Source organism: Actinia tenebrosa, unplaced genomic scaffold, assembly GCF_029948245.1.
Source record: "Actinia tenebrosa isolate PJP-AT-01 unplaced genomic scaffold, QUT_ActTen_1.0 PGA_scaffold10__47_contigs__length_13832649, whole genome shotgun sequence".
In the NCBI taxonomy this organism is placed as follows: domain Eukaryota; kingdom Metazoa; phylum Cnidaria; class Anthozoa; order Actiniaria; family Actiniidae; genus Actinia; species Actinia tenebrosa.
The window spans coordinates 2,727,938-2,740,619 of NW_028292570.1; the positions used below are offsets into that span (position 1 = coordinate 2,727,938).

At 42.6% G+C, this 12,682-nt stretch overlaps 2 protein-coding genes across 2 annotated transcripts in view; one reads left to right on the forward strand and one right to left on the reverse strand.

Moving 5' to 3' along the window:
• The window catches only part of LOC116308829 (cytosolic carboxypeptidase 2), a 34,657-nt gene that overhangs the window by 4,205 nt on the left and 17,770 nt on the right, over nt 1-12,682 (forward strand). The window contains exons 8-19 of the mRNA XM_089026514.1: nt 562-694; nt 1,281-1,402; nt 6,930-7,050; nt 7,559-7,696; nt 8,144-8,254; nt 8,593-8,762; nt 9,410-9,569; nt 10,059-10,100; nt 10,469-10,528; nt 11,034-11,159; nt 11,581-11,723; nt 12,187-12,268. Coding sequence (XP_088882640.1) covers nt 562-694; nt 1,281-1,402; nt 6,930-7,050; nt 7,559-7,696; nt 8,144-8,254; nt 8,593-8,762; nt 9,410-9,569; nt 10,059-10,100; nt 10,469-10,528; nt 11,034-11,159; nt 11,581-11,723; nt 12,187-12,268 — 1,408 coding nt within the window. The remainder of the gene's footprint in view (nt 1-561; nt 695-1,280; nt 1,403-6,929; nt 7,051-7,558; nt 7,697-8,143; nt 8,255-8,592; nt 8,763-9,409; nt 9,570-10,058; nt 10,101-10,468; nt 10,529-11,033; nt 11,160-11,580; nt 11,724-12,186; nt 12,269-12,682) is intronic.
• LOC148912778 (uncharacterized) lies at nt 1,851-3,091 on the reverse strand. The gene has a single exon (XM_089026515.1). It carries the CDS (start codon nt 2,980-2,982, stop codon nt 2,203-2,205), a length of 780 nt encoding a protein of 259 aa, XP_088882641.1. The 5' UTR covers nt 2,983-3,091; the 3' UTR covers nt 1,851-2,202.

A 12,682-nucleotide genomic window follows, 5' to 3' on the forward strand; every position in this document is an offset into this window, starting at 1 on the left:
TCTCCTTCTGCTTTTCCTTCTCCTTCTCTTTCTCCTTCTCCTGCTCCTTCTCCTGCTCCTTCTCCTGCTCCTTCTCCTGCTCCTTCTCCTGCTCCTTCTCCTGCTCCTGCTCCTGCTCCTGCTCCTGCTCCTGCTCCTTCTCCTGCTCCTGCTCCTTCTCCTGCTCCTTCTCCTTCTCCTTCTCCTTCTCCTTCTCCTTCTCCTTCTCCTTCTCCTTCTCCTTCTCCTTCTCCTTCTCCTTCTCCTTCTCCTTCTCCTTCTCCTTCTCCTGCTCCTGCTCCTGCTCCTTCTCCTGCTCCTTCTCCTTCATTTCCTCTTTTTCTTTATTTTTCTGCTTCTTATTATTAGCTCAGAAAGGCACCATTATTTATAAGTTTACATGGGCTACAGTATCTGTAATTTCCCTCAGGTCCTTTAAGATACAAGCCTTCTTTTCAATACCTTACCTTAAAGATATTTAAAGAAAACTTTTGTCACAACAAACCACTGTAAACAAAATTCTTTATCTCTGTGATGACAGCGATTTCTTATTATATATTGTTTTCTTCCTTTATGTACCAGGGGTAAATATGAGTATCTGCTATGGATGAAGACAGATCTGTACACCATCAAGCACACACAGTGGTTTTTCTTCAGGATACGCAACACACAACCTGGTGTTACGTATCAATTCACTATTATAAACTTTATCAAGGTACTGAGGGTTTGGTTATTTGTCAAAATACTGCCGCCGCTACTACTACTTCTATAGTGATGACAATGATGATGACAACTGCTATTGCTAATCATCATCATCATCATCAACATTATTGACATCAATGTCATCATCATCATTATCATCATCAATGTCATCATCATCATCATCATCATCATCAATATCATCATTGTCATCATCATGATCATCAACATCACAATCATCATCAACATCATCATCATCAAAATCATTATTAACATCATCGTCATCAATGTCATTATCAACATCATCATCATCAACATGAATGTAATCTGATCTTCAGCATCATCATCATTGTCATCATTATTGTCAGCATCATCATCATCAACATCATCATCAATGTCATCATCAATGTCATCATAATCTTCATCATTATCATCATCATCATCATCATCATAATTTAACATCATCCTCATCAACAACATCTTTCATTATCCTAGCATTGGGGACTCATTACTACTTAAGTCTCCAGGGCTCAATTCACATCTTCTTGGACTAACAGTTATGTCTTTTATATATGTGATGTTTTTCTGTCTTCATCATTCAGTCCAACAGCTTGTACAATGATGGCATGCAGCCTCTGTTTTACTCAGAGATGGACGCCTACAAGAATAAAATTGGTTGGGTTAGAAAAGGTGAAAATGTCAAATACTACAAGAATGAAATGAGGTGCGTCTAATCAGTATAAAAGGATTAGTTATTGATTAGCGTGCTTCCATTACAGTCAAACTACTCTAAGAAAACCGTGCACACCTGAAATGTTAAGCATGGTGCTCTGACCAATGGCATGCAAGAATTAACTTGTCGTTACGATGGAGTAGGTGCCTGGCAAAGTGGTAGGCGATGGCAACTAGCTGGCAAGAGGTAACCATGGCAACCAAGCCACGGGTCAACCTCGGCACCTGTCACACTGCTTACACAGTGGAAGTAAACTACTTACCTTGTCCAACCAGAGGAGGGTGGGCGGGGCAAAACCGCGATATGAAGGCAATGGCTAACAGCAACTCAGCTACAGCAACCACGAGGCCTTAGGCAGCAACTGCGCATGCGCAAGTCTCACACCGCTGGCCAGCACTCCACTCCCAGTTAACTTTGCTTAAATTTAACCACATTTAACTTGTCGTTACGATGGAGTAGGTGCCTGGCAAAGCGGTAGGCGATGGCAACTAGCTGGCAAGAGGTAACCATGGCAACCAAGCCACGGGTCAACCTCCATTACTCCTCTCCAAGCATTTAGTGTGGTGCTTGGAGTTGGTCGACCCGTGGCAGGAGCCATGGGACCGACCAACACCCAAAACTGCATCTCCAAGCACCAGCAGTTGCTGCCTCTCCAGTTGTCACGCATGCAGACACAACATCCATAGGTAGTGTGGTGTACGCGACTCAACCCAGGTGGCAATGGCTAGCATGAGGGCAAAATTGACAATGTACAAATGGTGGCCAAGCTAAAAGGATTCCACTTACCAAAACTAAGCAAGTTTACCAGAGGCATTAATGATTACTTGCTGAGGTGTTCTAATATACTGTTTATAGGCATCACTTTTCCAACGGCCCAAGACTTGGATTAAATGATCTGGTATACCCACTTGAGCCGCTGTAGTTGCGGCCCCAATACGGGAGCTATGGCTTGAAAAGTTACCAGCTACACCTGCTGATTGTAGAATAGCCCTGAGTCTGTCAGTGACCAGCTGCCTAGTCAGTGGCTGACCATCAGCCAGCAGGAAGAGTGGGCCTGGAAGATTACCACGATATGCTAAATAGTTCAGCACTGCTCTCACAGCACACAGGGATGATGATCCGCGACCAACATACACATGACAACCCTGACGAAACGGATCCGTTTTTGAGGCTTTAATGAACAGTCTTAAGCAAGAAGGAGACCCTGTAGAGTCCACGGTTATGTCCTGCACAGTCAGGTGTACATCTGGATCAAATTTTTTAAGCGAGGGGCAAGTAAATTCGGCTGAGCGAAGGAAACCAAAATAAGCCAATGAGCAAGCAGCCCAAAACATGCAGTCATTGAACGAAGATAGAACCAAGCCAGAGTGTACTACTCTCAGGACCTCTGGAGTAACAGGCAGTCTAGACGAAGAAGAGGCGACGCCTTGGGTTCGCTTAATGCCTTTTGTCACTCTTTGGAGCCGCAAGCAGTTCTGAAGTGGATCATCGAAACCTTGTTCAATATGGAGGGAACGGACAGCTGACAGATAAACTTTTATAGAGGAATGACGCATCGACTCGGCCAGCATTGTCACAAATAAGCAGAGGGTCCATTCATCTGTGGGACATGGTGAGCCTGATGGGGATAAGCGGCCACTTTGGTAGCAAAAGTTGACAAACTTCTCTTGGGCGGTAGAATAACAGCGACGGGTGGAATGCGCTAAACCCTCAGATAAATAGACCAAACACTGATTATTTAGAGAACCGATGTCAGAGAAGACAGAAGCTGAGCTGGGACCTCTGCTGGGTATAGGTTGGCGTTCGGGGCCAGAGAACGGAAGACCTGCATATTAAAACGAGAAAGAGCATCAGCTATCCCATTACGAATACCTGCCACATGTTCAGCTGAAAAGGAAAAGCCATGACGGGCTGCTGCAAACAGAAGGCTTCGGAGTAAAACCATGATCGAAGAGTCTCTGGAAGTCCTGCTATTTAGGATTGCTACCACAGCTTCGTTGTCCACCTTAAACAGAACACGCTGCTTTCTCCAACCGTGACCCCAGATATGCGCTGCCAGTACGACTGGAAATAACTCCTTGTAAGCAATGGAGAGGGAAGCTTGCCGAGGTAACCACCTGCCATTGAACCAATCAGAATCGAGGAAGGCACCATAACCCCGTGTTCCTGAGGCGTCTGACCCTACGCAAACCGTAGGTGGAGGCTGTAGTGAGGGGAGCAGGAAAAAACTTATCCCGTTCCATTGATTGAAAAAATCCAGCCACCACTTCAGGTCTTTCTTGAATTCTGTATTCAGGCGGATGGGGTGATCGTCTTTTCGGAAGCAACAGAGTAGATCAATCATTCTCCGAAGAAAAGTGCGACCTGGCCAAACTACCTTAGAGGCATGATAGAGTACACCAATCAGCGACTGAAGTTGTTTCTTGTGGCACCATTTGTAAGAAGACCAAGTTCTCAACAGTTCCAGGGTAGCAGCAAATTTGTCGGCAGGGAGACGCAGAGTTTCGGCCATTGTGTCAATTTCAATCCCTAAAACTACTAGGCAGGTGGATGGCCCTACACACTTGTCTGGGTGTAGGGGCAGACCTAGGTCAGCGGTAATGGATGTAGCGATAGCTAAATTGTTAGCACATAAAGCTGAATTAGGAGGTCCAGCTAGTACGAAATCATCTAAATAGTGGCGGATGTCAGGTATCCCATAGTTAGACTGAAGAATCCACTCCACTGCATTGGCGATTGAGTTAAAGATGAAGGGGGCTGATCGCAAACCAAAGGGAAGGACAAGGTCAACAAAGTACTTTGACCTCCATCTCATGCCCAAAAGATGTCGGTCAGATGGGTGAACTGGGACATTTCTGAAAGCACTTTCGATGTCGAACTTAGCCAGCATAGCCCCCTTACCCAGTTTGGAACTCATCTTAACTATATCGTCAATTCTAATGTATTGCAGTGAGCACTCCTCAGGGTCGATGCCATCATTAACACTGTGGCCAAATGGGGAGGACAGGTCAAAAATTAGACGCCATTTTTCTGGTTGACCTTTCTTTGGAATCACGCCAAAACTGCTTACTTGAAGAGGAATAATGGGAGGGGATTCAAAGGGGCCAGCCACCCGCCCCAATCTAACTTCCTTGTCTAAATACACATCAACGACTTGAGACTGCTGATATGCTGAAGCTTTGTTCTTCTTTGACGATTTCAACTTGACAGACGACTTAAAACCCAGTTGGAAACCATCTTTAATGCCATGCAGTATAAATTCTACCCATTGCCGATTGGGGTGATTCTGTAAGCCATGGGCGAATTTATCATAATTCAAAGAAGAAATTTCAGCAACTGAAGGGAGGGGAAGGCTGGTGCCTATGAAACAATGTATAAATAGATCAACAAATGCCCCCATAAATGATTAAGTCAACATTAAATGACGTACGTTAAGTTCGACGCACAATGTAGTGTCTAAGTGATATTCAACAAACTAGAATGAAAATTAAAATGGTGCTGTTCTCTGAACCTAATAACACAGCCTTGAGTCCAAAGTCACATGCTTAGTGGTATTTTCTGCGCTTGGCCTCGGACGGATTGACAGAGCGGGAACGTTCCAAATTTCTGGGCTTGATCGGCTCTGGGCATGCACTCTTGCGATGGTCCCCTTCGCAGCTACTGCAAGCATGGCGGAACCGACATTCGGGAGAAGGGGCAATGCACCGACCAGCATTCCAAGAGTGGCAAAGGACCCTTGAGGTCAAACTACCTTGGGCCTCCCTCCCCCCTGCTGTAGTTGAAGCAACCACTCGAGGGCGCACCTGGGCACCTGCAGTGTTAAAACTGTAAAGTTGGACATTCATTGTTGACCACGTTGTGCATTTCTCAGCAGCAGCATATTCTCGAAAACTCCCGATCATAGTTCAGCCATGCACTGCCACTAAACTGTCGGTATGTGCGCAAGATAAGGAGCTTGTACTTGAGCACATCGTCTTTGCGGTTGGGAAAATATTTTCCGACAATTAAAGAATAAATGGTGAAAGCTTCCACCCAAGATGTAATATCTGAAATTTGCTTTTTGTTTTTCTTGGCGGTGTTACAAAGGATGAGGCGGCCATCGAAGTGCAGTTGTGGCTCTGGTTCTTGAGAGGAGATGTTTTCCGGCAGCAAGTCCTCAAGATGAACAATTTTCCGGCAAGAATTTGGGCCACCACTTTGTAGGGAACGGGAGAATAACCAGGACCCACTACAAATGGCTGGTTAAGGGGGGGCGTGTTCCCCAGGAAATTTTCCGGCGCCGAAAATGACGAAGACGACGTCGCGGCACTTGGGACAGTTACGGGCCGAGGGAGAGTAAAAGGCGATACAAATGAAGGTACAGATAAGGCAGACGTACCTGAGCAAGATGGCGGAGGCAAATAAGCCGAAGACGCAGTTGATGAAGAAGGAGGCGACCCGGCCATGGATGTCCACGGCATAGATGAGCCAGTCTGGGCCAATTGGTTAGTACGGTTGGCCAGAGGCGTCGAAGAACCCTCGTTGTTCTTGGGCAAAGATCCAGAACCCGCCGATGACGAGGCAACGCCTGCCGCTAGTAAAGCCGAGTTGATCATGGCCGCCAAAGGTGCTTTTAAAGCTTCTACTACTGATGTAACCAACTCAGTAGACGGCGCAGTAGATGTAGGGACGCCATTACAAGCCGACTCAACCGAAACTGGAGGAGCCAGCGAAGAAGAACAAGAGGTAGGAACCATGCTGTCCAAGCTATTGCGTGTGTTACGGGGCATTTTTTTATCGACCAAACAATTAACACGAGGACAAGGAACAATGGAAAGACGATCGTAAATAGACGTCGAAACGCTGGAAGAACCACTAACAATAAGGATTGAGAAAGGATGGCTTGAAAAAAGGCGTATAAACCAGAAGCAAAACCGCGATATGAAGGCAATGGCTAACAGCAACTCAGCTACAGCAACCACGAGGCCTTAGGCAGCAACTGCGCATGCGCAAGTCTCACACCGCTGGCCAGCACTCCACTCCCAGTTAACTTTGCTTAAATTTAACCACATTGAATTCACTTCTAATTAACGGCACCCCTGAGGATGAAATCGAAAAGACTGTTTTGAAAATGTGCTTGCTTCATCGTCCAATGTAACCATCCTTAATGCCATGGCACTGGCAGATCTTTATTAAGGTCCCTAGTACTTGAAGTTCTGGAGGAGCAACTGACTTAGGCCCCGTCCACACGTAACCTGGAAATTTTTGTATCCGCAAATTATTTTTTGCAGATACAAAAATGTTTGTGTCCACACGCAGCGTATTCGAATTGTTTTCACCGTCCACACTTATCTGTTTTCATAATGTTTGCGGATACGGGACAAAAATTTGCGAACATGTGTGGATGCAACCTGTATCCACAAAAAAGTATTTGCGGATACAAAAATTTCTGGATACGTGTGGACGGTCCTTAGCTAGCAACCACACTTAACCACATTTGCTGGTAATTCAACCCATGTTTATTATCTTGTTATTTCAGGCGTGAACATACAACCAAGGATCGTTATCACTATTCTCTGACTTGGACTTTCCAGAGCAAATATGACAAAGACACTTGTTACTTTGCACATTGCTACCCATACACATATTCAGATCTGCAGGTATGATTTCAATGCAATTAAAGTCCTTTTACAGGAGCAGGCGTAGCTCAGTTGGTTAGTGTGCGACCTTCAGAGCTTGAGGTCCACGGTTCAATCCCTAGGATCTCCACGTCATGTCTGTTTCGACTTCTCTCTAATCTGTGTAGCTTCAGCTTTGAATACTGAAGCACCTTGATGGAGAGAGGGGGGTGAAGTGCGCACCGTCGGCTTTCATTGATAGCAGTTGAATTTCAACTGAAGGAACTACCAATGTTAAATATAGGTACTTTACCTTTTACCGTTACCTTTTTAGTGGGTTCCTTTGTAAAGGACTTGCATAGATATGGGGTTGAGTTTTATCATCCATATTTATATGTCTTCTCATGCGCAACCTTTAAACAAAGAAATGATACTCGGGAAATGACACATGGACTGAAATGAAAAATAATGTCCTTGGAAGCTAAATATTAGGTCCATTGGAAACAAGTGTCTATAGAATAAATATCATCATTGAATTTCTTCGTTGTAGGAATATCTTATAGGAATAAGGAATGACCCAGTCAAGACACGCCTTTGTAAGCAGCGAGTCCTGTGCCGCACTCTAGCTGGAAACTTTGTTTATATTCTGACAATCACAAACCCTTCGAGACGTCCTGCTGATGCTGAGGTAACCATGGAAACAAACTGTCAATAACAGCCCACTAGCATTTTATTTATATTTTATATTTTTTCAGGTGATGTAGTTGCAAGAGCACTCACCTCTCTACCAGGTGCAACATGAGTTCATTTCCCAGACTTATCATCCTATATAAGTACAATTGCATGTTGGTTCTCTCCCGTGCTTTGAGGGTTAATTTACCCCGGGTTCTCCATTTTTTCTTCCCTCTGCAAAAATCAATTACTATAACTTCCAATTAGAGAATCCAGTTGTGAAACCAATATCGATAGTATGACTGAGCTAAAACTAATTTGCCCGATGATCATGTCTGGCAAATGGCTGGCAATTTTTTTAATGCCTGGCCTGCATGGTGGCCCTCTGTTTACTCTCAACCTCACTATTGTCATGCAGTCAAATCACACTAACTTATCTTTCAAAATTACCTTTTCTTCATAGAGCAAAAAAGCAGTCATCATCACTGCCCGTGTCCATCCTGGAGAGACAAACTCCAGTTGGATGATGAAAGGGCTGCTGGACTTTCTAACCAGCAATAATCCAGATGCTAAGGTAAGATTTAAGAAATGAGAGAATCAATCTTAGGTGTGTGCACAGTCCCTATTAGGGGGAGGGGAGTCAAGGAGGGTCTGAGATTAAGGAGGGGAGGGGGAAGAAGACAAAAATAATATTTTAACAGTATCAGTTGTAAACAAAAACTTTTTATTCCTCTTTGATTCATTCGATACATTGGTTATGTTTGGATATAATGTGTTTTTTCTTTTATTCTGCCCTGATTTGTTTTTTGATTTTGCTCCTTTTGCAGATTTCGTAAAGAGGTATTGATCTGATTAGTAAATACCACTATATGAGTGAATAAATCATTTAGCAGTATTATTATCCATCAACAGCTTCTACGAGATACTTTTATCTTCAAGATTATACCAATGATCAACCCAGATGGTGTAATAATAGGCAACTATCGCTGCTCCCTGACAGGACGAGACCTGAACAGGAATTATAAGACTGTCTTGAAAGATTCTTTTCCACCTATATGGCACGTCAGGACAATGACCAAAAAGTGAGATTCCTGCTGAAATAATTGTTATTTCTTTATGGTGGACTCTTTGATAGCTGGGTTTATTGTTCTTGGAATTATAGGATATGGAAAGGGTATGCCATTCCAGTGACTAAGTGTGATCCATTGACAATGGTTAAGTGATTGATCGACTGTGATAGAGGGATAGACCTATTTATTGACCTACAATGGCGGTTAAGCATGAATGGCAAACTGAATGATTGCAATCCACCTTTACTCAACCAATAGTAAACTTACGATATACTCCCCAATTGCCACAATCATATGAAGGAATCAAAGTGAATTTTTAAGTGAATAAGACAAATGACTAAGCATTATTCTCCTAAGCCTCATTTTGATTCCTTTGTATGTGTCAAATCAAGCAGGCTTTATATAGCACTTCTTAAAAACTTGACCTTGGTAAAATTTATGTTTGTTTGTTTGCTTGCTATCTTGTCATCTAGATTACTGGAAGAACGTGTATTGTACTGTGATTTACATGCCACAGTTTGTTGTTTAATGTTTGTTTGTTCTTTTACTATCTTGTCGTCTAGATTAATGGAAGAACGTGAGATTGTTTTGTACTGTGATTTACATGCCACAGTTTGTTGTTTAATGTTTGTTTGTTCTTTTACTATCTTGTCGTCTAGATTACTGGAAGAACGTGATATCGTATTGTACTGTGATTTACATGGCCACAGTAGGAAACAAAATGTGTTTATTTATGGCTGTGACAACAAACACAATCCATTAAGGAGACTCCGAGAAAGGATCTTCCCTATGATGATGTCAAAGAATGCTCCGTGTAAGGTCAGTACACATAGGTCTCACGGGTTTGCACAATAAATCTAAATAATTTCAAATTATTATTTTATAATTAAAAATGCTTCCTTGGTTGCAGACTCATTTGCTCATCAGCAGGTTAGCCTCATTTCAATATCAAAATATACACAAATCCTTTAAATTACAAACCTAGATAAAAGAGACCTAGATTCTTCTTGAGGGCAGAACTTAACAGCCAGTGGCTAACAAACCTGTTGCTTATTCCATGATTGAATTGGACTAAACCTTAATAGAAGTTGATATTTGCAGAGAGAGGAAACCAGAAAACCTGGAGAAAACGTAAACCCTCACAAACAAGTCATACATAGTTCCTTTTTTTTCTTTTGCTGTAATGCAGCAAAGTTCTAAATAAAAATAATCATAATAACAATTCCTTTATGTATCAACAGCTTTATAATCTTCATAAGTTTTAGTATTTATTCATCTTTTTTTTTTTCTTCTTTTCTTTTCTTACAGTTTTCATTTAAGGGATGCAAGTTTAAGGTCCAAAAGAGCAAGGTACTGAATTCATGATAAAATTTATTCAATTGGGAAGTAAGATGGAAGGATGAGAAGGATGGGAATGGGAAACAGTGAGAAAAATTGGGTCCTCCTGATTTCTTTATTAGCAAGAAATTTTGTTATTTATTTGAAACAAATAAATATATATAAAATAATTGTGGATTACAGTCAGTAATAGATCTAGCCAATGTCTTTCCATTTCAGGTCACACATGGTGAATGAACATACACTTTCTATTCCTTTGTATCTGCTTCTCCCTCCTTCTCCCTGCATGCTTTATAACTGCACACCGTACAGCACCATACAAATCCTATATTTCCTCAATTCCAATCTATCTTATGTTGAATAATTTATGATTTTTGCAGGAAGGAACTGGTCGGGTTGTAATGTGGAACTTGGGAATTATGAACAGCTTTACTATGGAGGTACGATACAAAACAGGGTTGATTCTCGGATTTTGAGAATGCAACATTGTCTTGGTTATTTTACAACAACCCTACACATGGCTGAAATGTTAACATGAGAGAGGACATTTTGTGATGTAAAAAGATAACTTTGTGGGCTTGAAGGGAAGTTGGAGCACCCTCTGCACCCTCTGGATTCCCCCCAGCAAAACAAATGAGGATTTATATACGTATGCTCATAATCATGCCACTCAGATGCCCATGTCATTTAGAGATCTCTAGGCAGGACCTTTTTCTCATACGATTTTCATTCAAGTTATGTATATATTTTTTTGCGTGTCTAAAATGCAGGTGGCGGGTAACAGGTGGCGGGTAACAGGTAGCTGGTAACGTTCCCCGCTACCCATTCCCCGCTACCTGTTACCCGCTACCCGTTACCTGCTACCCGTTACCCGCTACACGCTACCTGCTACCCGTTACCCGTTACCCGCATTTTAGATGCACCGATATATTTTTCTTTCTATAGGCCACATTCTGTGGATCATCTCTTGGCAAAAGGAATGGGTTCCACTTCAGTACTGTTGATTTAGAAGCCATGGGTTATCACTTGTGTGATACCCTGTTGGATTACTGTGATCCTGATAGTACTAAGGTATGAAGAATTGCCACAATTTTCTTCCCTGAGTACAACCACACCATACATCACTTGCCATTTTTGTTGTCCCTGACAGTGGGAGGTTGAGCTGTAAAAGTAAAGTAAAGTACCTACTGTATATTTAACGTTGGTAGTTCCTTCAGTCGAAATTCAACTGCTATCAATGGAAGCCGACGGTGCGCACTTTACCCCCTCTCTCCATCAGTGCTCTGTTTTAAGAGTATTTAAAGCTGAAGCTACATGGATTAGAGAGAAGTCAAAACAGAAGTGGAGATCCTAAGGATCAAACCGTGGACTTCTAGCTCTATTTGTCTAAACACAGGCCATCATTCAACCCCTCTTTAGGGGACCACCCTTCTGAAGTTGCATAGTTATTTAGTCTCTTTGGATTGTTATTTTGTACCTAATTTGTGTTTAGTATGTCACAATTCTGAGAGAACTGGAGGAGATGTTTAAGGCTGAGATGCTTGAGAAGATGATAAAGAAAGGCATGGCTGCGCCAAACATGACCACATCAGACATAGACATGGACGCTAACTACACCTCAGATATGGAATCAAGGTAAGGGATACTGTAGCTTATTTATATTTGTATTTTTGTATTTATTAGCTTTTCCCATGAGGGCAGGGAGACCACAACAGCTTTTTGGCAATTACAGTGGGCCCTGCTAAGTTTAGCACGGGCACCAAAGATGGTCGTCACAAGCGTCTTCAGTGGTTCTTTTACGTCCGCCTATACAGGGTTATATAGTGAAGACAAACGGGGCCTACGGTTTTAAGTCCTTGTCCAAGAAGACTTGAAGGTCTAACCACTTGCAGGTGTAATTACAAAAGCAGCATCTTCTCCTCAGTGTTGGTCCAGCCAAGGTTTGAACCACGACCTTCCGCACAACAGACGGACACTCTTACCAACTGAGCTAACAGGGTGGCAGTTATGATGACAGAGCCACTGCCTTAATTGACCTTCCCTCCCTCACAAGTCATGGGTCTACATGTATTTATGGATTATTTCATCTATCTTCCAGCACTGGTGGTTCAGACAGCTCCGTATCAGATGGTCTACCCATGCACCTGATTTACGCACCCCATGCCATCCAGTATAACCAGGTTTGTACTTATAAGACAGTCCTTGTTGATTCCTAGTTGCGCCAACTTTCAATGTTTCGTACTTGTTTCAAACTGTCAGTAAAATTTTTTTTTTCTGCCACCAATGAAAATTCGTTTTAATTGACCGATTATTAGAATGTCACCAGATTGTCATAGAGTGCTCACACTAAATCTGTGAAACAAATACTAATTTTTAGCACTAAATAGTGATAATTAAACAATAGAAAACAAAGGATTCTGTATGAAATAGTACTAATGAGTACTATTTAATGTTCACGGTTTTAGTGGAGGCAGCATGGAGCAAATGGAGGCAGCATGGTTGAGTGGTCATAGCGTCGGTCTCGCAATCCGGTGGTGCCAGGTTCGAGTCCCGCTGTGGCCACTAGCTGAGACTGTATTTGTCCTGGTCACTGA